The following is a 26340-nucleotide window of genomic DNA, read 5'->3' on the forward strand; positions in this document are numbered from 1 at the left end:
ATGGCATCAATAAATGTCGGGGCGAAGTAATGATTTCGTCAAGTTCTTTGCCATTGTGCAGTCGCCCAAGCCGAGAAATCCTCCCCTCGTCGTTCGCTGCACTCAATGGGGGTTGGTTGGTGGTGCTCGTGCTAGAGCTCGAGCTCCTGGGTTCCTGCGTTGCTGGCAGGGATCTGTATAACTGGGTAGATCCTGGATGGCACCAATCGAGTTTCGAAGCTAAAGCCGAATATGCACAGAAAAATAAAATCTATATCTAGCACTTCAAAGTAAACGTTTGTAGTAGATCAATATAATCCCAATTATATTAAGACTTTAGTTATATAAATACAAAACCACCTAGTACTTAGATTTCTATTTACATATATAACTCTAAATTTGCTTTGATTAAAAACTTCGCTCAGGTACCAACCAATTCTCTTGAAAGGCTTTAGTTCTTTGAATTTTACAATTCAATTTTTTGGCAGGCTTTCGTGCTTACATTTGTTTGCCTGTACGGGTTCATTCACCTTCCAAATCCCCAAAATAATAAATTGTGGGCATGTTGACGCCCACCAGGAGCACAAGGAGCCAGCGACTGAAAGGCTTCACACATTGGGCGCACAATTTATTTATTGAACGAAATGTGCCAGTAACTCCACGACCGGAGCCCATCTGCATAAGCGTTTCGGGGGAAAAAAATGGAGCTGGAGGAGCATTGAATATCCTGATGACTGGCTGCCTTATCAGCTGGAGCTGGAAAAAGGAGCTCCTGCCACTGACAGAAACTTTTTACGCACTTTTTACGAGGCAACCCACCCAGAGAAACCTCGAAAAACCCGCTTTCGCATGGCAGGCCGTCATAAAAATGTCGTAAATTCGCCGAAGCGAAAGTTTTCCAGTGGAGAACCGGGCTCAGAGCTCCGAGCTTCGAGCTCGGTGCCATCGTAAAAGCCTTAATTAATTTTCTAATCAACATTTTGCCTGCATGTAAATCGTCTGATTTTCCGAGTCCATTTCCAGCCCGCTTGTGTGTGTGTAGCATACTTTCAGGCGCTCCGCCCACAGTTCTCAGTACTTTCAGTACGAAAGTATCCGAAGTTGTTAAGCCTTCAGCTCGATTAGTTGGCCGAGCGGCTTGGTTAAGTCAACGGCGATATGTCAAAGTAAACGCCTATAAAGCCCCAACTGCCAGGAAGGTCGGGGCGGCGGATGCGCGGGGCATCCAAAGTGGCGCCAGTAGTCAAAAGTTGCGTGCTCTGCGTTTGGATGATTCTGGACATTGTTTTGGTGGTGTTTGCTTAGCTTGTTAGCCGGTCCTTGTTTTTATGGTTGGGTACAGTAAAAGAAAAATATTCGATGATAATCAGTTTACTAAATATTTGAAACGTATCTGAAACTTATGTTACTTATACGTTTAAACAAGAAACAATCCGTATACCTATGTTGTATGCCATATAGCTGCTATAGGAGCTATCAGAAAATTTATAATAATTTATAATAATTAAAAGAAGTTAAATCATCTTTGTTTGTTTATTTTGCGGGGTATTTTATCAGGGCTTAATTTATCCGGAGGTTATCTTGTCTGGAGGTTATTTTTTTTATCACCATATCAAAATATATATTTTATTCTTCTTGATTAGGATCAATATTCCTAGATCCGATGGCAAAATATCTCGGGGAGTTAAGTTTTTAAAAGTTAATTTGTCTGAAGATTTCACGATCACTATAATACAATTAATAATAATAATAATAAAAAACCTAAACCTTAATTTAAACGTTACAATTACAATTCATTTTTTCTACATAAACGGGCTTTGCGTCTTTAGATTTTTCATAAATTCATAAGATTTTTACCAAATATTTGCATTTAATTGTGTTGGCTACTTTCTTCATTAAATGTTAAATGAATGCTCGGTTAGACTACGTTTCTAGTGGCAAGTCTGCGAATTACCCCCGCCCAAAAACCCAAATATCACTCATTCGCCCCGTCAGCAGCAGTTCTGTCCTTGCCAATTAAGTGCGGAATTTCGGTTTATTTTTCTTGTGCACAACTGCATGGCACAGCACAAATTAATTTAAATATTTAAAGAGTTTAATTATTTTTTAACTGCCCAACAAGGACGGGCGCAGACAGGGTGGGCAAAACGGAGTAGAAGGAGCAGCAGGAGAGGAGCAGGAGCAGCAGGAGGCCATGAGCAAGTGCCATGATCCGGGGCCATAACTGCATGGCAACCTGCGAGGACGACGACAACGGGCAAACAGCCAAGCGTAAACTTAACTGACAAGTGGAGACTTAACTTCCCATAACAAATTGCATTCCAATTGCATGTCGGGAACGCACACATCCCCCAGCTGCCCAAATCCTCCAGCCCACCTTCTGGATGCCGTGGGGCATAAACAAACACACACGGAGTCGCATTCACTCACTGTACTCCTTTGCTCCTCCTGGCAGGACTTGGTCGTCGTCATTGCTGTTAATTTAAATTGCTTTAAAAAAACGCAGGTGCACAGCACAGTGAATGGGCGAAATGAGAACAGAAACGAGTTCCATTCAGGGCAAATGGCAACAGGAGCAGCTCCTGGCCAGGACTTTCCTCCTGGAAGCAGCGAGCACAGCCTCTCCAGTTGCCAGCCCCGAGATGCCATGCACGAAATAATCCTAAAGGGTGTGAAAAGTATGAATGCAGCCAAGAATGTGCACACCAGATGGGTGGAGTTGCTGGCTGGATGGGTGGTCTGGTGGGCTGTATGGGCTGTATGGCTGGTGGAGGACGCGAGAAATGAGCTAGCTCGCTGTGAAAGGAAAACAAAATTATGCAACTTGAAAATGGGCGACAGACAGACGTGGATGCCTACACCGAACCACACACAATCCCTGCTCCTTGGCTGCTCCTCAGTTCCTCAGCCATCTCAGCTGCAGCGTTCTGTTTTTGTTGCGCGATTGGAGGCGTCTCCGGATCCCAGTTCCATCCACCCACCAGCCTCACATGGCTGACTCCTCTGTGGCTTGGAGCAAGAGCGTCTCGACAAATGTGCTGGAAGAAAGAATATATTGAAGTGCAAAACATATTCTTAAGAATAAGGAACAGCAGACGTAGAAGTTGGATTTAAAGCTCAGTAAATTTAAATTTCAGATTTTAAGTAAATGAATTAGGAAAAAAAAGTATCTACACTTTGAATTCTCTTACCCCAATCAAAAACTTTTTCTAAGAGGTCCCAATTTCCCTGAGTGTACATGTTTATTCAGTGCTACTCCGCAAAAGTGAAATGTTTTGGGTTGCAGTTTCTACTTTGCATTCAATTAAATCCGGACTCGAAGTAATTGCCAAGTAAATACGAAGAGCAAACCGAGATGGGAGCAGACTATAAAAATGCTTGACAAGATAACTTTGCCAGGATTTTGGTAGCTGGAAAATGAGGGAAAAACTCTGCATTTTTATTATTGATAAAATTTGCTAAGCGACAACTTTTGCCGACCGACCAAAGTTCGTGCGGGTTGTGACAACCCTTTTGGCTACCATCTCCTCCAACGAATCAGTTTATTAAAATTCAGGACGAGCAGCAGCAGCCGCAGAAAGAAAATTCCGAGGAGCTCCATGAAATTGTATTACCAAAAATATTGAATAGGGGAGAGGAATCGGGTATAAATAAGGAAGAAGAAGTTGAGATAGGGACTTCCGAGGATTCCAGCCACATGTGTCGCCTTTAGGGGCCAATCGATGGCTGCGATTGGATGGCACAGGCAGCTGAGCCCGCGGGTGCCACCGACTCCTACTCCTCCTACTCGCATACAATCCTGTCGCACTGCGGTTGAATTCAATGATTTGTGGTCCTGGCTGCGTCTTAATTTATCCAGCAGCTTGCTCAAGACAATCACCGCCTAATGGAGTGGGTTTTTTTGTGGGAAAGTTTTTAAAATACTTTTCAGTCGCTCCAGAAGTTTTTGGCCAAAATCATTTGTATGCGGTGGCGAGCGTACAAGCGAAGTTTGGAAAATAGTTTGGAAAAATCCTTCGCCTTGTAAAAGAAAAAAGAAATGAAAAGTGCAGAGGTACAACTACAAGTTAAGGCTACTTATTAAAATCTCCCCTTGGCCCATTGAGCAGTACAAGCACTTGGCTTTCCTTTGAGCACATGTGAGCTTACTGCTCGCTTTTTTCGGCTGAGCACTTGAGTTGCATTGTCCTTTTGTTTGGCTGACTGCTCGTTTCTGGGAAATGGGTTGGGTGGCTCGGCACAAGGACCTTCCTGGCTGCCTGTTGGAATGTGTTGACATAGCGCTAAATTTTTCAGTTACTTTTGTTTGCCCTTCTGCTAGACTTTCTCCGACTTTCGCTCTTGTCTGTGGGCGTGTAGTTAAAGTTTTCCACTCTCTCTCTCCCTCTCTCGGCGGCATATTTGCTCGGGGCCAAAGGGCAAAAGCCCGTTTAATGCTCAAGTCAAATATGTTGGAGCGTTAGACTGTGAAAAAGGATTTGCGGCTAATCAAACAATATGAATAAGGCACTAAGGACATAACCCTTTTAATTGAGCCCTTTACCTTTTTAGCATTTGTGTGTATATTGGTGTATATTGTGAATATATTTTGAAATTTTGATGGCACTTAATTTCCAAAGATTCAATCCAATATATCAACGCATTTATTATTGTTAGCTTATTATTACAGAAAATCTTCCCCCAACTCCACATCATCGAATTTCCCATTTCACAGTTTGCTGTTACCCAACGTTCCATTACCTGTTTTATATGTTTGGCCCCCGCCCACCTCATTCAACTTAAATGCCCCGTGGAAAAGAAAACTTTGTCTTCAGTTTTCCATCCCAATCGCCAAGAACCCTCCAACCCAACATCCATTCTGGCCTTGTCTCAGCCCACTAACCTTGCTCATTTACCGCTAATTCTGAGAATGCTGCAATCTCGTTTTGGCCAAAGACAATAGTGGGAGTCGAAGCAGCTAATGCCGCCTAACCGTTATGGCCATAAAAAGGAGATTCCGAAACTTAACGCAAAGCGACTCAATAAGCGATGGGCAACATCACCTGGGCTCCCCAAATCCTAACCCTTGCCCGGAAAACTCTACCATCAGCCGCAAAGTCCCCCAATGGACTGCTGACTCCGACTACGACTCCATTGAGGCGTAAGGCTCTGGCAAACTCCATTCCATTCCAAATCAACTGCATTCCTAAGCCCTGTCAGGCATTTTATGGCCAACACGAAAGCTAAACTTTTGCCGAGGGAGTCGTAACGCCGCAAGGGAGCCAGTTTGTCCTTGTCCCATGCCCTGCTGGTGCTCCCGGGTTTTCCCGGCTTTTCCCCTATTTTTCCCTCCCGCTTAGCTGCGCTCGTAAAATTTTATGCGTTTTTTGCGCCCTACGCTCGGCGTTGAAAATGAAAATTGTTACTCCACAACAAGCGAGCTCACTGTCGACTCGACTCCGGATCCGGCTCCGGCTCCAAAATGCGGACCTATCCCCCGGAATCCCTTGCCCCGTACTTCAACCAAGTCGAGTGTCGTGTCGACTGACAGACGTGGCCAGGGGGTGGCACTTTGTGTGGCCCAGAGGTGAAAGCGCAGACGGTTTACAATTCATCGAAAAAAAGCCAAATCTCCGGAAGGACCATATACAATTTTGAGAATTTTTTATAAATACTTATCTGGATCTGAAACTTTTGGAAGTATTACCTAAAGTTGGTGATGGCTAATTCTATAACAACTTAAGTAAAATCAATTTTAAGAAAAATAGTATTTTTGTATGTAAAGTATTAAATATTTTGTTTAAAGGTTTTTGCCTTAAAAGATTTAAATGATAATAATAATGTGGCAAAAAAAATGATATAACATTTTAAAATGCGAAGATATTTAGTTTGAAATAGTTTCTATCTTTTATATAAGACATTTTTCAGCATTTAATTTGAAATGTCAGCTTTTTTTCGCTTTCTTTTCCCGCCAGAAATGGCTTGAAAAAAGTTGGCAGCACGTTTTGAATTTGTCCTTTGTTTTTGTTGCTGCTTGTTTTTTATGACTGTGGGGTATTTATTACACTGAGCGGAAGGGGAGGACGCTTCAGCCTGATGTTTCATTTCTGTCGTTTCGCTGGCTCTGTCACTTACTTTCCCCACTTCATCCCCCTCTACCACAACCTGTGCGTTAATGAGTCAACACAAAAGGCTCAGCTGTTTGTTTAATGCATGTTCCACCCCTTTTCAGTCGCCACCCCTTCAGGTGGTTGGGTGGGTGGTTGAGTGGGTGGCTGGAGTTTCAATGTCGCCTTTGTTGCGCTACGGTTTGTACAAATAGAGCAAAGTATTGTACCAACTTTAAGGGCTCCCATCTCGCAGATTGACACAAGTGAATCACTCCAGGTGGAAGGTGTCAGGACGACTTATCTTCGTTTATCCCTAATTACTGTGACCACGTCCGATTCACCGATTTGTTGGACTTGAAATTAGGGATGATACTTTACATATTTGAAGAAGGTTTATAGTTTATAAATATTGTTTGTTTATCTTTGTATCTTTATCCTTTTGGATCTCTTGCTTTTGATACGACTGTTTTAAGAGGAAACCAATCTAAAGTCATGATAACATATGTATTAATATTTTTAATTCCAGTTATCTACTGTCAATAGTTTTCTCCGAACATTCCGGACTTAATGTGCACACTAATTAAAGCTACCGCATATTTCCGAGTCAGCTTGAATTAATCAAGTAAGTTATGGTTTCGCTTTTGAGTTGTCTCACATTCAACATGCCCCAAAAACACAATTCAAAGTTTCCCTCTCACTAATTGTGCAGAAATTTTGCAAATGAAAGCGCCATCAAAAGCAGGGAGAATCCATAAAATTCTGCAATACACGCAGCCATAGGATTGCCATGGAGATGGCTGCGTTATAAACGAGTCTGCGATGTGCTTCAATTATGTGCCAGGATGCCAGGAAGCTGGGCGGGTTTCCCTGTTTCCCCCACTTTTGCGGCAGCAAAAAACTTTTGCCATGTGATGAATGCGAAAATATGTTTTCGGGGACTCCATAATGAGGCAACTCGGCAGCGGCAGCAAGTTGCACCATCAATCTGCCGGCATTCGGCTTTCGAGTCACTTGATGGCTTTGCCGCTGGGCCTGTAAACAGTAGCCGAAAAATGTAATGCGCAATTTATTTGTGCGTTTGTCCTGGCCAACGGTGCGTATGCGTAATGTGATGTGCAATTTATGCGTGCGCCCAGGTAAAAGGCATAACAAAGTGGTGTAGGTCATCCCGCCGCTGGCCCATGCGGCGTATGAGTAATGCACATTTTACGCCTGAATTGCCAAAGCCATTTTCAGCGTCCGCCATTTGCGTTCCCTGCTATTTATTCCCATTCCGCCAGTGGCCCGTATAAAATATTAATAAATTGAAAGCCATGCGAAATGGCATTTTTATGTTTTGCCTCTGTGTCGAGCTTAGGCTTTTGTTGCACAGCTGTCGTTCCATTACAAACATTGCAAATATTGCGCATACGCCATGTGCGGCAGGGCATGGATTTTATTTTTGGCAGCTTTACCAATTGCGAATGCAGTTGAGCCTTTGAGTTACCCCATTTATCTCGTTCGCTAATGCTTTTAAAAGTTAGCAAGCATTTTAATTTTAAAAAGTGGCCTATGTGAAAGTAAATACGTTTTGAATCTTTTTAGGTTGCCTTTACATGTGAAATAGAGTATCAAATCAAATGCCATCCCGTTCCGACATATCCTGTGTGCTCCTCCTTTTTTTCCTGCCACACTTCCTGCTACCAACTGGTTCAATCAACCTTTTTTCGAAGGCATTTGATATTCATGACAGGCAGAAATTTGTACGTGCCAGGAAAAGCTAAGCAGCCTCTGCACTAGGCGACTAGGAAAATGGCAACTCATTGTGTAACGGTGTTGTTTTTGCTGCTGATTCAAATGCAAATATGGCTTGGATTTGGTCCTGGCCAAAGTTTTCGCACGAAGAAACTTTGTTGGCTACGTAGGCGCTGGAACTTCCGGCCAAAAATCGGGGAATGCGGCGACTTTAAGCCCCAATAAGCCGAGGCAACTTTACGGTTTATTGCCATGTTTGTTTGTCAATCGTTTTGGGAAAAGACGTGGAGGCAAGACGGCCCAATCCGCCATTCAATAGGCGCTCATTTTTCAAATCAAGTGAAGTGTGAATGAGCCAAGTCCGCTTAGGCCCAAAAGGACCCTCAACAAATTTGCCATGCCAAATGAAATGCCCATAAAAAGTAGTAGCCCACGAAGGTTTCATCTCTCCCCTTCGAAATAAAGCTGATTCTTTAAATTTTCGCCTTGATTAAATTTATTTATTCGGGTTTATTTAAATGTTTTGTAAACATGCATCAAAGCTTAAATGGCTAGTCATAAAATTGTTTCGGCTGTTTGTTTCTTACGCATTAAAAGTGTATAACTAGGCTTGTGATAAAATATGTGGTGGTTGTGTGTGATTTATATTTAATGCTAAACTTAAAATTTGGCTTAGTTTCTCAATGTTTGAAAACAATGAAATCGCTCGTTGTTTTGTGTGATGCATATGCTTTTGGGTTTTAAATGTACCTACTAATTTAGCTTAGAAGTCGATTATTAAATGCTGACGAAGGTTGAATGATCTAATCCTAGAAATGCTTCAACTGGTTTAAATGCATATTTGTGGCAGTTATTATGTACATTTTAGCTGCATACCTACATATATGCAGCACCACGCAATACTATTCTCGAAGATATCCCCATTCCCATACATTGTGTTTGTACAGTGGCTGCTTAACTTCATTTTGTGTGCCATGTTGAACAGGCGCAGTTATCCTTCGAACTTAAGACTAGGTTTCTGAGCGCATAGCAAAACTCGGGCGGGCAGACACTAAGACAATACTACGAATTACTTTTTGGCATGATCGAGCCATCAGTCTGGCCTCACTTCTCGGCACTCTGCATCGCCTTGCTCAGAGCAGCTCCCAGTTGGCTGAACGAGGGTCGCTCCTTCGGATTGGACACCCAACAGGACAACTGAAAGTGGACGGAGAAGAGGATTAGATCGTTAGTTTGTCAACGACTTTAGCATTCATTTCATATCTAAGGCAAGACTAAAAACCAAAAGATAATATTCAAAGCCCCCAATTACCATTATTCTTATCCATTGAATCATTGACTAATATCATTATCTTCATTTAATTGAAATAGTTAAGTTATAAGTATGCTTACCAATATCTCTCGCAGGCTATCGGGCGTCGCCTCGGCCACTGACCACTCCAAGGAGCCCGCCTGGGAACGCTGCACCACCTGCTCGTTGGTCAGCTCCTCGTGCGGCAGCTTGGTGGCCTGATTGAAGAGCTCCCACACCACCACGCCGTAGGCAAAGATGTCGCTCTTGGTGGTGTACTCGTCCTCCTGGATGCACTCGGGCGCCAGCCAACGGATCGGGAGCAGCGTGTTGCGATGCTTGTGGTACTCGCGGCTATACTTGTCCTTGCAGAGAGCCGGATAGGATACCTTCACTATAAACTCACTGGAGATCACGCAGTTGCGAGTGGCCAGATCCCTGTAAAGTAAAGCATTGCCAATGGGATCTATGATATTTGCTGGCCTCCTCAAAAGACTTACCTATGGGTAAAGCGAGCTCTGTAGATGGCGTCCATTCCCCGGGCGATTTGATAGGCCACGGCCAAAACCTGACTGGTGGTGAGTGGCGGCGGCGAGGAGCTGCCAGCGGTGGCGGTGTTCACTTTTCCGGCGGTGGCCAGCAGGAACTGCTTGAGATCGCCCCAGTCCGTGTACTCCAGCACCATGTAGTGCGGATCCTTTTCGCGACACAGGCCAAACAGACGTACTACTCCCTTGTGCGAGATGGCGCGCAGCAGATCTAATTGTCGTCGAAACTCCTGGCAGGCCTGCTCATCCTTCACTTTATTCAGGGCCTTGACCAGGACAAGCTGCTCGAGACCCGACTGATTGTGCTGCTCCTGCTCCTCCTCCTTGATCTCCTCAATGTCGTCCATGGAGGTCTTGGAGCGACGCTTCTCATTTAGAGTACTCAGCGTGGTGCTTCCACTTCCGCTGCCTCCACTGCCATTTTCGCTGTTGCTGTGCTGCTTTTCCGTATCCGCATCTTTGTCCGAGGGCGAGGTGACCAAGGTAGCCTTAAGTTTGCCCACAAACACATCCCCGAACTCGCCGCGTCCAATTTGAATGAGTTCACTGAGTCCGGATCTTGGCAGAGCCAGTTGCTCGTAGATGTGGGCCGATTTCTTTGAGGCTCTCGACTGCTGGCTGCAGGCTGTGTCATCGGATTTCTGGGCATCTCCACTGGACTTGGATCGGGATTTGCTGTGGCCATTGTGCTGCTTGGACAGGCAGGGTTCCTGCTCGGAGCCCTTGCCATTGCCAGCAGCATCCGGCTGATCCCCGCCAGCTTCTTTAGTGCTCAGATCGTTTAAGCGGGCTTTTCTGGCTTGACGGCGATAGCGACACCACAGCATCAGACCCACCACTAGCACAATGTAGGCCAGGGCCACCGTCATGGTGATCAGTACAGCTCGGGTGACCAGGAAGCCATCGCCTCCGGATTCCTCTGGAGCGAAACCATCCCCAGTCGTCTTAACCACCAACTGGACATCCTCTCGCTTCAGACCTGCACTATTTCCAATTGTGCAGCCGTAGCTACCCTCGTCCTCCACCTGGACATTCCGTATCTCCAGAGTGCCGTTCTCCAGGAACCTAAACCTTTCGCGGTCCGTGTTGTTCTCGCTCAGATACTTTAGATCCTTGTCCCACTGAATCGTAGGCTTGGGGTCCCCAATTGCCTGGCAATGCATCACCACGGTGCCCTGCTCCGAAGTCTCGATGGGTCCCACTGGTGGCACACTAAATTTGGGAGTGACCACCACATTTATGGCCACAGTGGCATTTATCTGACCTTGGGTGTTGGTGGCCAAGCAAGTGTAGTTGCCGCGATGTTCCGAGTTCACGTTTCTGAAAATCAGTGTTCCATTGGCATCCACTTCCACTTGGTCGGGTAAAGTGGTATTTTCCCCATCCTGCAGAGAAATAATTTTGTATTTTGTTAGTTAGGATACTAACTTTTGATGTATGCCATTTTACATTATATTTTCTGAACCACTTTCTGGTTATTACTTTTGCCATATTGCCGCGGCATTCCCAAATTTCTGAATTTGAATATCAAAGACACATGCAAATTTATTATGCAATTCCAATCTGTTAATATCAAAGTTGAATGAAACATTTTTGGGCCGCTATCAGTGGAGAAATAGAAACAGACAGCTGACCATTACCAACCAATTTGCCAACGTGTGCCATGCGTTTTCATCAAAAATGCAGAAAAGCAGACAAAAAGGACGCAATACACTTTGAACAGGTTTGAGCCAGGTTTGTTTTTCGGCCAAATGAAAAACTTTCTTTGAAAGGGTTCGATCCTCTTTTTTCGCCCCGTTCCCAAATAGACAAACAGTTGTCGAAATTGGTTGGCCATGGCAAACAGCTGGCAACACAAAACGCTCAATGGCCACCAAATGGAGTGGGTTCGTTTTTCGGCCATTCGGGAGATAGAAGAAGGGTGCTTAGGCCAGATAGACACGATAGAGTTTTGCATATGAAACGGTTTGTTTGGAGCAAAAGTTTGCCCAGCGGCGCAGTGCGCGTTTTTCAATTTGTCAGTGACATGTGGTCATCATTGACGTGGAGTGGGCGGAAAAGTGCCAGAAATGTCTAACATTCCCATTTGGAAACGCTCGAAATGAAGACCGAAGTGCCTGGTCAATTACTGAATAGGCGGATGTCAACTGGATAGGAGGTACTAAAATTTTGCAAGAACAATCTATTACTTATAAAAAGTAAGTGCAACAAATATATAAATAAGAGCTAGTACTTGTTTGAAACCAAATAGGTGTATTTATATCTATTTGAATCTAATTGGATTGGATTACTTACCCTAATCCATTGAACCTGCGGCGTTGGTGTGCCCTGCGCCTTGCAATGAACCTTGGCCACCACTGCATCCAGCTCCAAGTTCTTGGATGTGGGCTGAGGAACGAACTTCAGCTGTTCGATGACCTCCAGGATGCCAGGAGATGAGCTAATCGGAGCATGAGCTTCCAGCTGCAGCTGACACTGATACTGACCCGCATCGCTGGCAATAATGCTGGCAAAGCTTAGGGTGCCATTCTGCTTGTGCAGCACTAGTCGGGCGTCCTCCCGCAGCAGAGCATCCTTGCCAGAATCGAAGGAGTGACCCAGAATGGGCGCCGAGCCACCGAGTTCCACTTGCCGCAAAAGTTTGCCATCTTTGCGCCAACGGAGTTGAATGCGCTGGTTCTTCAGCTCGTCGGGCAGTTCATAGAGGCAGGTCAAAGCCGTGGGCTCACCCTCCTTGATAATCGACTGAGCAATGGGTCCCTGCACAATGCGCAGATCCTCGGGAGCGGCGGGTAGTGATTCTAGTCCAGCAGCTCCGCCGCGTTTGCCGCGGCACAGGAATGTCTGTTTGTCCCAGGACTCCATCATCTTTTGGTTCTTGCGCCTGGGTAGTCGGGGCAGGCACTTCACACTGGACTGGTAGACATAGCCCTGCTTGCTCATCACTCGACCCGCGGCATTGGAGGCGGTGCAGCGGTACAGACCATCATCCTCGCTTCCCGGCTGTCGGATTATCAGCCGGTGCTGATCCAGCTGGACGTTCTTCCAGGTGCTCAGCTTCTCGCTGTTGCGATACCATTCGATCTCCAGCGGTTCCAAATCTCCTGAGGCGCCTTCCACGTGGCACTTGAGCAGCAGCTCGTTGCGATTGCTGCCCAGCAGTTGGACACTGGCCGACTCCAGATCTGAAGGTAGGAATGAATGGGTAGAATGGTGTTATTATAAGAGGATTATAGCTTTTATATAAATAAAATAGTGGTTAATAGTGGATGTCTATTTAAGCCGATATTATATTATTTTTTTAATTATAATTATTAATTATAAAGTATTAAGTAAATTCAAATTTCCCATAGGTATTTTCTGACTGTGTAAAAGTAGCAGCAGATGCGGAGATTGAGGCTGCGGAATGAGTGTGGGCTATAAACTAATTGAATTAATGCAAGACGCAGGCCGAGGGTTGCCACGGCAGTTCTGCCAACGGAAAGCTCGATGCCAGCGAAGTTATTGATCAGCCCCGTTGAAATGCGAATAGGCTGGCATTCCATAAATATGCATAATATATCCGGAAGATACATTTAGCCTTAATGCGTTTTCTTGGCTATGCGAATTCGCTGCGCTTGCTCCCCCTTCTGATTTCAGATTTTCTGCTTTCCGCTTTCCGGGGCCCTTTGGTTACAACTACATACATATTTCGAACTGGAAAGCAGGGGTATTTCGCGCGGCATTAAGTGCATTTTATCGTCAGTTCAGCGCCGAACACGACGCTGCAATCTTTGTCTTTATCGGCACAGCCTGGCAGCCCATTTAAGGTGGCGAGGAAGCATAAATTGAACTGTCAGTCAGTCGGGAGAAGGCTCCACCTTTTGCTCCCACCTCGCTCCCACCTTGCTGCCCATATGTAAATGCTCACATGCCCCCCGTTCTCCTGCCCGCCGGCTTCTTTCTCCACTTCTTGGCCAGACGGAACGGAATGGAACGGTACTTGCCAACAATTGCCGCATGAGAAAAGAGTTTCTATGGCGCAAAAGAAAAGCGCATAAAAAAATGGGGGGGGGGGAAAAAAACTGCAGTCCAAAAGAAGAATGCGCTGCTCTCTAAACTCTCTGCCGTGGCATAGGGTTTAATTTATGTTTTAGTGGCAGCCGGAGGCGCAAGGGGCGTGGCCAGTCATGTTGCAGACACGCTAGCATACACAATCGCTGCACAGAAAGAAAACTCATAGGTGTTCTTGATGCTAAGAATCCCAGATAATTTCTAATATGGTTAAGATTGAAATACTTCTCAAAATAAGCTACATCAGTACAAATAATAGCAGCTTAGTTAAAGAAAATATTTGCTGTATATTCCCCAAAATTTAAAATATATTCACTAAATATTTTATTGATATCAAAGTTAGTTGTGTGGTTTGAAGATCAGAATGTGTAGTAATTATAAAATATTTCTCTGTGTATGGCTTTTGTATGACCGGACTTCCATAATATCTTGTAGCTGCAATCGTGTATTTGCAGCCCATTGTGGCGATGTGAATGAGATACTTTTGTATTCCGAGCGATAATTGTCGGATACCGAGCGATGCTGCTCCTTAAAGTTCTAATTTGGTATCCCCCCAAATAATTTATTCAAATTGTTTTCCTAGATTCCCTATATATGGAAGTATGTATCTATGTTATGTGTGATTGCTACAGCCTTCGGAGATGGTGCCATAATTTTCATAAAACATTTTTTATCTGCGGCCCGAAGGAGCGAGCCGAGATCTAGGCAAATGGATGATGTATGTTTTATGGATATTTCTCCTCTTTGCCTATCTGAATGTTTGCCAGGTCTGGATGGCTGCGGTTTGCTGGCCGCGTTAGAGAAAATTTACATATGCACATAAATCTTGTTTGGGCACCGACTTTGTTTGCTTCTCGCAGACTCAGTCAGTGAAGAAAAAAATGCCTCTAAATATTTGTAGACACTTATTTGGTGGCAGGCAATGGAAAAACAGAACCAAACCGAACCGAACCAAACTGAACCGACAGCAACAACTCAATAAACAGAGCCCTGTCTTTCGTCTCCGCTGGGTAAGTGTCAAAAGTTTGAAATGTGTTTGTATATTTGCTCTTCTTGGGGCACGTCCGTCAGCTCGACGACGACTTTGTATGGTACATCGGTGGTACGTAGTACGTACCGATGGATATACTCGGTGGGCTTGTGGCACAAAGTTTTTGGTATATGTTACGACTAAAATGACAGTAGAGTGAACTAATTGGCACTTAGACAGCCGAGGAGCAAAAGTATCTAATGGATGGCCAAACATCTGGGGGAAGTGAGCAGCGGGTAAGCTCGCCACTCGACAGGTAAGCACACGAGTATCTGATGGGTGGGCATCTTGACATAGAAGTGGGGAAATGTTGCTTAATGATATTCGTATTTTCGTTAAAGAGGTTGGGCATTTACTATGGTTCGTAGGTAAAAGATTCTAAAGTGCCTTAGGTACGATTATAATCTAGTGCTAGTACCCATACAAAAACCAGAGATTAACATCCTCAACTTGCAAGTATCTTTAAGATACATATATAGCTTGTTTGGTGCTACCTCTTTTTGGCTTCATGTTGAGATACCTCTGCGATCCTACGAACTATTATATGAATCTCGATCCCATACACTGACTAATAGGTAGGACTAACTGTAACTTTAATTACTAGCAAGTCGCGAGTCGCTAATTAACGAGCTTCTCATTAGGCTGATGAATGCATCGTCAGAGACAGCAGATCTTTTGACACCCATGGAGTGTATCTACATGTACCTGTGGGCGTGGGAGGGCGTGCCTAGTGGTGGAGGAGGGGTAACCCTAAGTTGCAGGAGGGGTCGGTCGGAAGGCGGCCGTCATTCACACGTTGAACGTGCAAGTCGAGGTAAACACTAAACACTGGGAACGAGGCAAATAAGACGATGTAAACCAACACGACTCCGAAACAAAATAAATTTGTTAAACTTTTCGCTGGCCGAGGATGGAGCATAAACCACAATCGCTGTAAACAATTGCCGGAATGCCGAGGAGTGTGGGTGTGGGTAGTACCCATAAAAAAATAGAGACGCCTTGGGTAAACAAAGTGGAAGTAAACGTCGAAAGGCGGGCAGCATTATAGATATCGAAATTGACAGTTCCCCCGAGCGGATCGTTCTTATCGGCTGGGTCTTGGGAACCCACCCCCCTTTCTCCGCCTCTGGAGCACCAAAGAGCCCAGAATAAGTGTGCCGACTGCGTCTTATTTCGTCAACTATGAGTCCGCTCCTCCCGATAAGATAACTAGTTTCTGTTGGAGCTGCAGTGCTGCACTTCTTGTTATCGCTCGCTTTTATGAAAATATAATTAATTGATAATCAAAAATAGATTATTTTCGGGCGGGCAGAGTTGGGTATCGAGCTCGAGTGGAAGGGTTTTCAGCGCTGTCATAAACCCAAGTGGCCCGTGTCCACCGAAAGATGGAGGAATGGCAATGGGAGCCCATAGAAGTGGCTGAGTTTCTGAAGTGGCCGGCGGTAATTGTGAACGTTAATGGACTTACGCAGCCCTTCTATCCAGTTGTGCAACTGGAAAACTGGACACTGGCCAGTGGCCACTCCACTCCATTTCACTTCAATTGGCTGGGCATTCTGTGTGTGTGCGGTGCACAAAGCGGCTTACAAGTTATTGACCCATTTCACAAATTGGCGCAGATGCAAAATGTGGAAATGCATCAAAATTGTTTGCAGATACTTACTCAACGAATTAACTATTTCGCAGATCGTTTGCCTCAGATACAAATCGATGAGTGGCTTTCATCAGCGGATTTCGATATCAATGAATTTCCGATTTTCCCATCCATTTTCGCCAGCTCTCCGTTTTCAGTGGCCAGCCATTTATATTTATGGAAAATTTATTGCAACGACTGACCGAAGCACATTCGATGTGTCCTGCTCCATAGCGTTATCGTTGGATCTTTAATTAAAGTTGGCCAGTCGCTGTCTCAGCACCCCAAACGTTTTTCAAATTAAAACGTTAAACATTCGATTATCGCACATTGTCTGTCCTCTGCTTTTCCAGTGGCTGGCGAAAAAGGGGACTTCCGTTGCTGTGACCTTTGCCCTCTGGCGAGGGCAGTTAGCCCCCGTTTTAAAGGGGGATTCCCCGAACTACGCCCCTGCTGCCCCGTTGCCCCGCCGTAATGCTTTCCCCAAAAGTTGCTAATGATCAACTCGTGTAGCAGCACAGAAAAGCTAAAAGTAAAATAAATGCCAAAAAGGAATATAAAGAAAATCCTAGAGTTAGGAAAAGAGTGGTTGAAAGAGATGCACAGAGGAAAAAATTGGTCGCAATTTTTATGCTTTAATTTCAAATCTTTAGTCAAGTAAGTTTTTAGTAATGGTATTTCTTCGTATAAAAGTTTTTTTGTGCTTCAATACACACATGTAAATACGTATTTTTAAGAACTTTTGATAAAAAGAAAATGTGTAGTTAAGAAGTCAATCTAGTTGCTGTTTTTCTTAATCATAGTTTGAAATGAAAACTTGTATTATCCTTGCTGTGTAGAGAGGACTAGAAATGGAGAGAGGACGCAGGATAGCGCGCCAAAAAGTTGGCTACATTTTCTGTTTGCAAGCTCGTGTCTGTTTTTCTGTTTTTCGGTCTGTCTGTCGTCGTCGTCTCCCTTTAATGTTCTCCGAGCTCGGCTCGTAAAATTTTATGCGTTTTTCCGGCATTCACAAAATGAAAATTATCCGGTTCCCCCCAACCTACCGCCCCCCTGACCGCGCGACTCCCCGGGCATCGCGTTCCACCCCCGCCGTATCCGTAAAATAAAAACCCAACTTGCCAACTGCAGTCAACTTGAACTTGTGTCTAGAGCACAGATACAACAGTCTATATGTGATGGGGGTGCGCGGGTGCCCGGGTGCCAGGGCGGTCGATTTGAGGGTTGCTTTTCGCCCTGACATTCCCCTGCAAATCCCGTCCTGGTGCCCGCGTCCTCGTCCTTGCTGTGTCTTTGCATTTTGTTTGGTTTTTATGACTTTGCTGGCTCGGTTCGGTTGCCATTGTTGCTGCTGCCATTTCTCATTTTATGTTTATGTTTCGTGTTAATGTTGCATTTCATTTCCCCCATACATTTCAGCGCACAACACACATTTCCCTCCGGTTTTAGCCACCAGCTCCGCTCAGCTGTTCAATGGTTAGTCTGTGTATCCTGGCTGAGTAGCGGAGCTGCCAGTCCTGTGAGTCCAACAACCCCTTTCGCTGAGCAAATGTTTGGAATGTCCCTTCTCGCCCCAAACTCATCGTCCTCACAGAGGAGCAGCCAGTCGTCTGGTTTTGGTCTGACGCGGCTGCTTTCTTCTTGGTCCTTGTTTTTGGCTCTGACTCGCTTTTGGTTTTATTGCTGTCTGTTTAATTTCTTCGCTGTCTGCTTAATTCCTTCTAGTCATCGGTTAGTCGCCGGGCATTGTCAGCATTTGTCTTCCAGCTTTTATGAATCCCGAAAAAGAGGTTTACTTGATTTGCCCGCTAAGATTGGAACTATCCTTGGGATTTCCATTAAAGAAGCGCTTACTCACATTAGCTTAATAAATTCAGATTAACTTTAGTACTAAAACTCAACTATGTATCTGTAACTTTGGTAAGACTAAAATATATTTACAAACTCAAAATATTTCTTTAAATATATGCTTATTTCAGTACTTTCAGTAGCTATTTACCATCAAATATATAAACATTCTGATTTAAAATGTTAATGCTCTATCTCTCTGCTATTTTTATTGACGCAGAACTATATATTCCTCTATCTAATGAGCTTTTACCAGATTGCCTTTCCCATCCACACAATTTTCTTATTTTCCAGTCTCCATTGCAAATTTGTTAAATGTCGCATAGGAAAATGACATTTTTCTCGCGCTTAATTGAACACTTATTTGCGAGAAAAGTGCAGACGGGGAAAATCCGGGCTAAGACAATGCAGCCAGGGGACACAATGGCGACGAGTCCTGAACAAAATAGTTAGCGAACCCCAAAACTGAGGAGCAACGACACCATCTCCATCCATACTGCGCCATGCATATTTTAATAGTTTTTGTCTGCTGCTCAAGAATTATGAGATTGATGCAAGCTGGGCAGGAGTAGGTGGTAATCACATAACCCACTTAGCTTCAGCTGGCGCCAAGATACATCCCCTCCAAGATACAAGTACGTATATACACTCTCCACGCTTTTCAGCAGCAGCTGTTTTTTTTTGGGGGAGCTGTGGCAATTAAAATCAACTCCCGAAACTACAAATTAATTAGTTAATTAATTAGCTAAAAACACTTGAGATGAGGCTGGTGTATAAATAGCGACGGCGGAGGGAAGATGCCCCTGCTGTTGGGTGGCTTTGATCACAGCTCGGATGCCGTGGCCGCGCTGACAGCCCTGCTACAGATACAGATACAAGTGCAGATGCAGATGCAGATAGCAGATACCAGATATATGTATGTATCTCCCATATTGGAGGGCCCCCAAACACATGCACTCCAGATTGTGCATAAAACTCGCGTTTTGTTTACATGAAAGAGGAAGATGGTGGAGTAGGGGAAGGCGGGGGGAGCTATTTGGTAAATTTATGCATTTTTCTGCTTAAAGGCAACGCAACTAAATGAACATCAATCACGTGACGCCGCTGCCTCAACACGAGGCCAAGAACTGCAACTGCACTTGCTACTTGAAGGAAATCAGCGATGCACTGAGAGATATTTTAACTAATTGTATTGATCAAAACTTAAAGCTCATACAATCATATGTTTCTTTATCCGCTATAAAGAATTGAAGAGGTAGATTTGAGATATGATCTGCAATATATCATAATTGCAAATAAGAAGAAGATGTATCTTGATTTCTTGAAGATGGTTATCTTAGTTAAGAATGGAAGCACATTAAAGTAATCAGAGAAGTTTACTTTTAGAATTTTAGAACCATGTGATCTTTCTCTGTGTGATTCTTCTGCGACCAGGGTCTTCTTCTTCACGGTCCGATGCATGGGATGCATTCTGTGCACTGCACTGCACTTCCTGTAGCTCTGGGCGAGGGGTTAATGGTGGGGAGGGGGCCTTGGGCAGGGGGCGTGGGCAAAGGGGCTGGGTTAGCATGGGATCTGACGCATGTACATCAAAACTTTCGGTTTTTATCTTTCATCGGTTTGTTGGGCTGCGTTCCGTTCGCTTCGGTTGCGTTTTTATGCCTCTTTACCTTTTCTTGTTGTCTTGTGGTTTGCCCGTATGTGAAAAGGGGGGGTTTGGGCCATGGTGGGAGGGGGTTGGAATACCATTAAATGCAGCATTAATCAAATGAATTTGCCCTATGCATGGCAATTACACGCAGAGAAATCGGTGAGCATTTACAAAGTGCAGCAGTTACTATCAACTAGCTAAGTTCTATGTAATATTCCAATGAAAGTTTATGGCTCAAGAACTAGAGTTTTTAGATATAAAGATGCTTGAATCTTAAAATATCAATTGAAGTTTTTTGCAGTGCTCTCAACTACCCGCTTACAATTCAATTTCGCTTTGTTAATTTGCACAAGCAAAGACAGATTTGCTGTCGCCCTTAACCATCAGTCAATTTGCTTATTGCGAACAATTGTGGGTCGTGGAGTTGGGGTGACATGGGTGCTGGGATTGGGATGGCGATGGGTATTGGTATGGGGACTGAAACTGGGAATATAACTACTCACATATCACGCTCAATTTGGCGGGCGGAGACGCCTCCCTGGCGCCGCTGGCCAAATTTGTCGCGATGCAAACATAGTTGCCAACATCCTCCGTGCGCCGCACCGCCTCGATATGCAAATTGGAGCCGATTTGATGGACACGCTTGTCATACGCAATCCGATGACCTGGAATGGAGTGCAAGGAAGGCGAATGCTTAATGCACGGCCATGGGATATGTAAATCGCGCTGCTCACCATTATGCAACCAGTCGTAGTGCAGTTCGCTGTAGGAGTCAGTCGATTCGCACTCGAATTTCACGGATTCATTCTCCACCACGGACTGACTTTGGGGCACTCGCTGGAAACGCGATGAGCTGGCCAAAACGGAAGCTGTAATTATAGAAATAAGCGCGGGAAATTAGTAAACTGGTTCGCATTACAGTCAGCCATTATACAGATTAAAGGGGAGAATTGAAAAAGTCCTTTAAATTTAAATTAAACATCGAACAATTTGGTGTAATTAACTATGAAAAAAAGTGCATTAACCATAATTTCGTTTATTTAAAGTGGTTTAAACAAATTAAATGCGCTTAAGCTGCTTAAATTACAGTGTTTAACGCAAATGTAATTTTGTAAAGCGCTCTGCAAGGGCAGCAGCACAAAAAACACCAGCAACAAAATACTCAAAAAAGGGCGGAAGCACAAAAACAGAGGCTATTTGTTAAAATCGAAAAACCCCTTTTTGAATACTCTTTAGCTTTAATGATTAAGATACTTATTAAGTATTATAAAACTACCTTTTTAAGACAAGCTATTACCAACTATACAATTATATAAGTTCAAGCAGCTTACATAAAATGAATTTTGCATTTAAATTTCAAAAAAATACATTTTATAGAGTATCAGTGAGAGGCATTGAGAAAAAACCATCCAAAGTTGCGTGTCCTCAAACAAAATTACAATATGGTGTATGGCGAAAAAAACAAACAAAAACGTATTCAGAGTTTTGTACCAACATAATTAAAAACCAGAAGGAAAAGGCGTCCATAAAAACCATGCGAAAAATAAACGCATTTCGAGAGGAAAAATGTTTTTATACATTTAATTTGTGTGTTTCTCTTTTATTTGTGAATGCAAATCGGTTATTATATTAAATCAACAGCCGCGAATGCAATTTGCTGCATTTAAAATGCAATTCACTGGTCAGTTGTGAATGCATTTCAATGGCGATTACCAAATGAGCTGCCCACAAACTCCGGCGAAGAACCTTTTCATATCGAAGCTGTTTAAATCCAGACCACAAGTGGCGCCATTCGAGGCTACAAAGTCAAGTGAGTAGATATGGCCAGAAGATACATAACTCCCAACCGCAACTCGAAACGAAAAGCAATTCAAACGCAATTACTTTTGATTACACGACTTGGGGAGCAGGAGCAGGAGCAGGAACATGAACAAGAACTACAAAACGGCCACCATTATATTTGGCCACTAATTGGAGCAATTTGAGACAACACCTCAGATTGTGGGTCCCGGGCGCAGTTCCTTTCGGCCAAGAGCACGACCGCGCCGAGGAATCAATAAGCGGCCCAACAACAACAAGAGGCACAACATCATTACTGGTCTTTCGTCGTTCGGAGGAGGGACTCCATGCGATTCATATGCCAGTCACATCGCCGACAGACGTGTTATGATACACGGCCCAACCGAAAAGGCAGTTGGGCAGGCACCGGGCTGCCCTCCTCCTCCACTTGGCTGGGCTCAACTGCCCCTGCTCGACTCGATCCTCCCCTGAATCGATTTAATTTGCCGTGCGGAAAACGAGTTCGAGTTCCAGTCAAGTCGAGTTGAGTCGATTCGATACGAGACGAGGGAACAAAGTCAGTTACTGGGCGTCGATTAAAGAAATATGCGTCCCGCTCTCCGCAGTCCGTTGATTGCGCTGATGTGGGCACAAAAATGCGTGAGAGGGTGCGGAAAGCGACGAGGGACGACGAGGAGTGGAGCAGGAGGTGGAGCTCTGTGGAGGAGCACTGGTGGCGCAGGAGCCGCCGAGCAGCAAGCTGAAAAAGTGTTGATGCTGCAAACATCAGCGACAGAGCCACGGAACAGCGGGCAGTCCCGGTCCCAACTGCCCATCTCGATCTGTCTGTAGACATACACTGGCAAAAAAAAGTAGTGTAGCCAAGATAGGTTTTTTTGATTTTCTAAATTTAAGACCATTAGAAACGACATTTCAACACTGTGACCTCAGAACACAGTGTTGAGAAGTATGTTTTCAACATCTTTTGAAACGCAAAGAAATTTTTCTCAGTGCATCGTTCCTTTCTCGCATTTACCCTCTTCGCGGGTGTGTGTGTGTGATAATTAGTTCGTTTGTTTGGCTCGAATAACCGAAATCAGCAAGTCAGCAGCAGGCAGTATTACGATTGCCCACTGCTGTGGCCTCCTCTGCTCATCAGCATCTTGAGATTCAGATTCTGATTCTGATGCAGATGCGGATACAGATCCAACTTCGACTGCCACAAATGGTGCGGCAACATTCGTCGATTAAGCACAATGAATGCGAAATATTGTAGTAATAATCAGGCAACCCACTGTGGCAGCCACTTGAACTTGCCCCATGGGTGGCGTTTTGATTTGATTTTGTGTGCGTGTGTGTGTGTGTGGGGCGGGGGTTGGCATTGGTAATGGGCGGCTAGAACTGAACTGTCACTCTGGAATGTGCGGCATTTGTCTGGGAAAAGCGGTGCTGGAAAACTGCAAGTCAACAGACAGGCAGGCACTGAATGAAAAGTGGAATTGCGTCTGACAATTACGCGTCAAACGTTTGATCTAGAGTTTTCTCAGGGGTAAGAATGGCCAGAAAAAGGACTGGATGGTCTTTGATAGAGTTGGAATTCAATTTAAAGGTTACAGCATGGCTAATAATCACTCACAAGGCTGTATTCAGGGATTTTTCCCTTCAACTACAATTGAGCTTCTCTGGATCATTTCCTTTGTATTTCAAACAAAATTGATTTAACAACATGAAAATGGGATTTTGTACTGCTTGCAAGGCATTTTTTCTCAAAAGTTATTATATATTCTCTTACTTACTTACTGTGTAAAAGAAATATCATTTGGGATATGCTCTCATTGAACGCTAGCTTACAAAATTAGTTTGGCTATCACATATAGGTAAAACCCTTTTGTTAACCAATCCAGTGTAGTAGAAAACCTCAAGGATACTGCATTCAATTCAAAGTATCTCAAACGGAGAACAGTTGTTCGTAGAACACAGCCTAATAAATTGGATTCATTATAAGGCAGCATTAAATCCTGAAATTCCCTTTTATACCCCGGCTTTCTAAGCAAATGCATGACTAGTTCATACAATTTTCAAGAGAGAGCCCCCTGGAGAACTTTCGACTGGAAGTCTTTAAGGTTGCCGAAGGATGCAGACAGGCGGAAGGGCAAGGGGCGGGGCGTGTGGCTGTGGCAGTGGCAAAGGTTGGCCAAGGGGAGTTTTGTAGTTGCCACAGCTGCCCTTAATGTGGGATGTACGATGCTTTTGCTTCTGGCCTGGCATGTTGCATGCAGCATTTTGCATGCTTGAATAACAAATTATGACTGCCACACAAAAGGAACTCACACACACACTGACAGCCACATTATTTGCCATACAAATAATGGACCTCTGTAGCGTTGCACAGATTTTGAAATATGCGAATCCGAATCCCCCTATCCTCGCTGTCTGCCGGCTGGCTTTTGTTAGCGGCTGTTTGCCTTTGTGCTACTTAACAGTCAGCAGTTCTCAGCTCTGTCCTGTCTCACACAAACACACACTCGCACGCACACACATGCGTTGTTAAGGACCTCCGTTTGCATAATCGTATCCCTCTTGAGACCTGAGATCCCCCTCCTTCGGGCTCGATCCTTATCCCACTCATAATCCCCGCTGTAAACTATATTTGATTAGCCGAAATTTCGGCGTCGCTTGTCTCACTTTAAGTGGGTATCCTGATCCTTGGCAGGATGGTCCTTTCATTTCAAGTGTGTGTGTGCGCTAGCACTGTGAAAAATATACGGAAACATGCCTTTATAGTAAGTTGTATTTATAATTAGTGAATCTATTAAAACAGAACGGATGTTAAGGGTATAGAAATAAAATATTTATTATTTTTATAACAATATTTTGTTATTCCGAGCAAGTTATTTAGTTGACTGTATATATAATCTGCCTATAAATTGACTACTTTATCTAAAGAAAAGTTTTTAATGAGCAACATCTGTCATTGAAAAGGATAACCTGGCTGCAAGGACCTCAATTGTTGCCTGAGTTAGTGAGTTCGTCACATTTTTCTCATTTCTTTGCTGGCTGTTGATGTTTGCCCAAATGACTTCATTTTGAACTGAGTCCTGGAGACTCATAATTTTCCAAAACGGCTTCTCTCCTCTCCCGCTGCTTTCCTACTCCTATTCCAAATTAGTAATGCCAGCTTGGTGGCTCCTGGCTGACTTTTAATTGAGTCATTTTGCACGCCGCTTGCCTTTCAAATTGAATAGCCAGAGACAAAGGCTCTCTGGGTTTTCGGTTTTTCTTCGCAACACAAAATAGCCCTCGAAGAATAAGGAAATAGGAGTAGTTCTGTTTGGATGGCAAAGCCCTCGAGGTTAATAGAGTCCACATTATGGGTGGTCTCGCCCAAGATGGAATGGCCAATATTCAACGCAACACAAATGTTGTGATTCCTTTGAAGTTTCGAGCGATCCAGTTGCAAAGGCAATCGCCAAATGCCGACATCGAAATAAGCAAATAAATGCGAATGGAAAACCCCTTAAGCAAATGAAATGAATTTGATTGCGAGAAAAAGGCAATCCCTCAAAATCCAATCGTAGCAGACCACTTACCCATCATCAAAGCCATGACCAGGCCGTATATTGAGATCATCCTGGCAGTCATCCGCCTCACTTCGACACCTTTGCTCTCAATTAGCGACACAAAAATATATATAAGCACTCGCGTATCGGATCAGTATCGAAAACGAAGTTTTATGCTGCTGGCAATCCGATGAATACACTCGCACATCCACCAGATAGTCACTGTAAGTGCCGGCCACTCGAAAATGCACTCAACGCATTTGTAAATATTCAATATTTGGATGGCACAGACGTACGACGACGACGATGACTACGACTGCCCTTTTCAGGGGTTTCACTGGGATCACTGGGCTCCACCGGGGATGGTGGTGGTGGTGGTGGTGGTGGTAGTGACTGGAGTCCAGGGCGGTTTTTTGATGTTTACTGTGGACACTCAAATTAAATTGCTATTTACATAGTTGGAACGCATGAAATGCATTTATCACCGAACACACGAACTGATACGCCACTTGCTGTTTGTTGCTTTTTACTTTTATTTTCCGTTGACGGCTGGTTTATGTTTCGTGGCTGCGTTCGCGTTTGCGTTTGCTTTTTTATCAGCGACCAGATTGACAAGCGACGGATACGGATACCGACAAAGGTATCTAGATACACAAAATGCAACGAAATGCTCGAAGACCGAAGAACGAAGACCGCGCAGCAGAGGGCGCAAGGAGCCCAACTGTGGGGTTCAATTACCCAAGAGAACGCGAGCGCAACAAATCAACTTAATTTGTATCTTAAAGATACAAGAGCCCGGCTGCATCAGCTGCATCCTTGGCATCATCGCATCCCGAACCGGCTTTGGTGGGTGATTTTTGGTCGGGGCAAACTCGGCTAAACAAAACGTATCGCAAAAGGAACTTGGATATCTCGAATCCAATCGAACCTCAATCTCAATCTGAACTGTACGCGTTCGAAGTCTGTTTATTACTGAACTCCGCCGGCTGTTCGAAGTTGTTGGTGTGAACCGGCTTTTGCCGCTCTCTCAGTGGAAAATACTGGGCTCAGTTTGCGCTCTCTCCGGAGGAATATACCTACTCATGCCCAGTATTTCTTGCATGCCCTGTATTTCTGCCAGTGTTGCCGAGCTGCAGCTGTCGTTT

The 26340-nt window shown here is 44.3% G+C and overlaps 1 protein-coding gene across 1 annotated transcript; it reads right to left on the reverse strand.

Moving 5' to 3' along the window:
* Positions 1-8280: 8280 nt before the first annotated feature.
* On the reverse strand, positions 8281-26198 carry LOC6734074 (tyrosine-protein kinase-like otk). Its single transcript, XM_039291568.1, has 7 exons — positions 25226-26198; positions 20591-20725; positions 20360-20521; positions 11937-12826; positions 9594-11026; positions 9195-9531; positions 8281-8999 (listed from the first exon to the last, which is right to left on the reverse strand). Exons 1-7 carry the CDS (start codon positions 25275-25277, stop codon positions 8907-8909), a joined length of 3102 nt encoding a protein of 1033 aa, XP_039147502.1. The 5' UTR covers positions 25278-26198; the 3' UTR covers positions 8281-8906.
* Positions 26199-26340: the final 142 nt, after the last annotated feature.

Source organism: Drosophila simulans, chromosome 2R (genome assembly GCF_016746395.2).
Source record: "Drosophila simulans strain w501 chromosome 2R, Prin_Dsim_3.1, whole genome shotgun sequence".
NCBI lineage: Eukaryota > Metazoa > Arthropoda > Insecta > Diptera > Drosophilidae > Drosophila > Drosophila simulans.

What these genes read in the sequence shown, in the direction of transcription:
- LOC6734074 (XM_039291568.1), bottom strand. Translation starts at nt 25,277, where the DNA reads ATGACTGCCAGGATGATCTCAATATACGGCCTGGTCATGGCTTTGATG. An exon ending in CGCCAAATTGAGCGTGATAT is followed by an intron (nt 12,827 to 20,359) that starts GTGAGTAGTTAT and finishes TCCTACCTTCAG; the next exon opens with ATCTGGAGTCGGCCAGTGTC. An exon ending in AGAGCTCGCTTTACCCATAG is followed by an intron (nt 9,532 to 9,593) that starts GTAAGTCTTTTG and finishes TTTACTTTACAG; the next exon opens with GGATCTGGCCACTCGCAACT.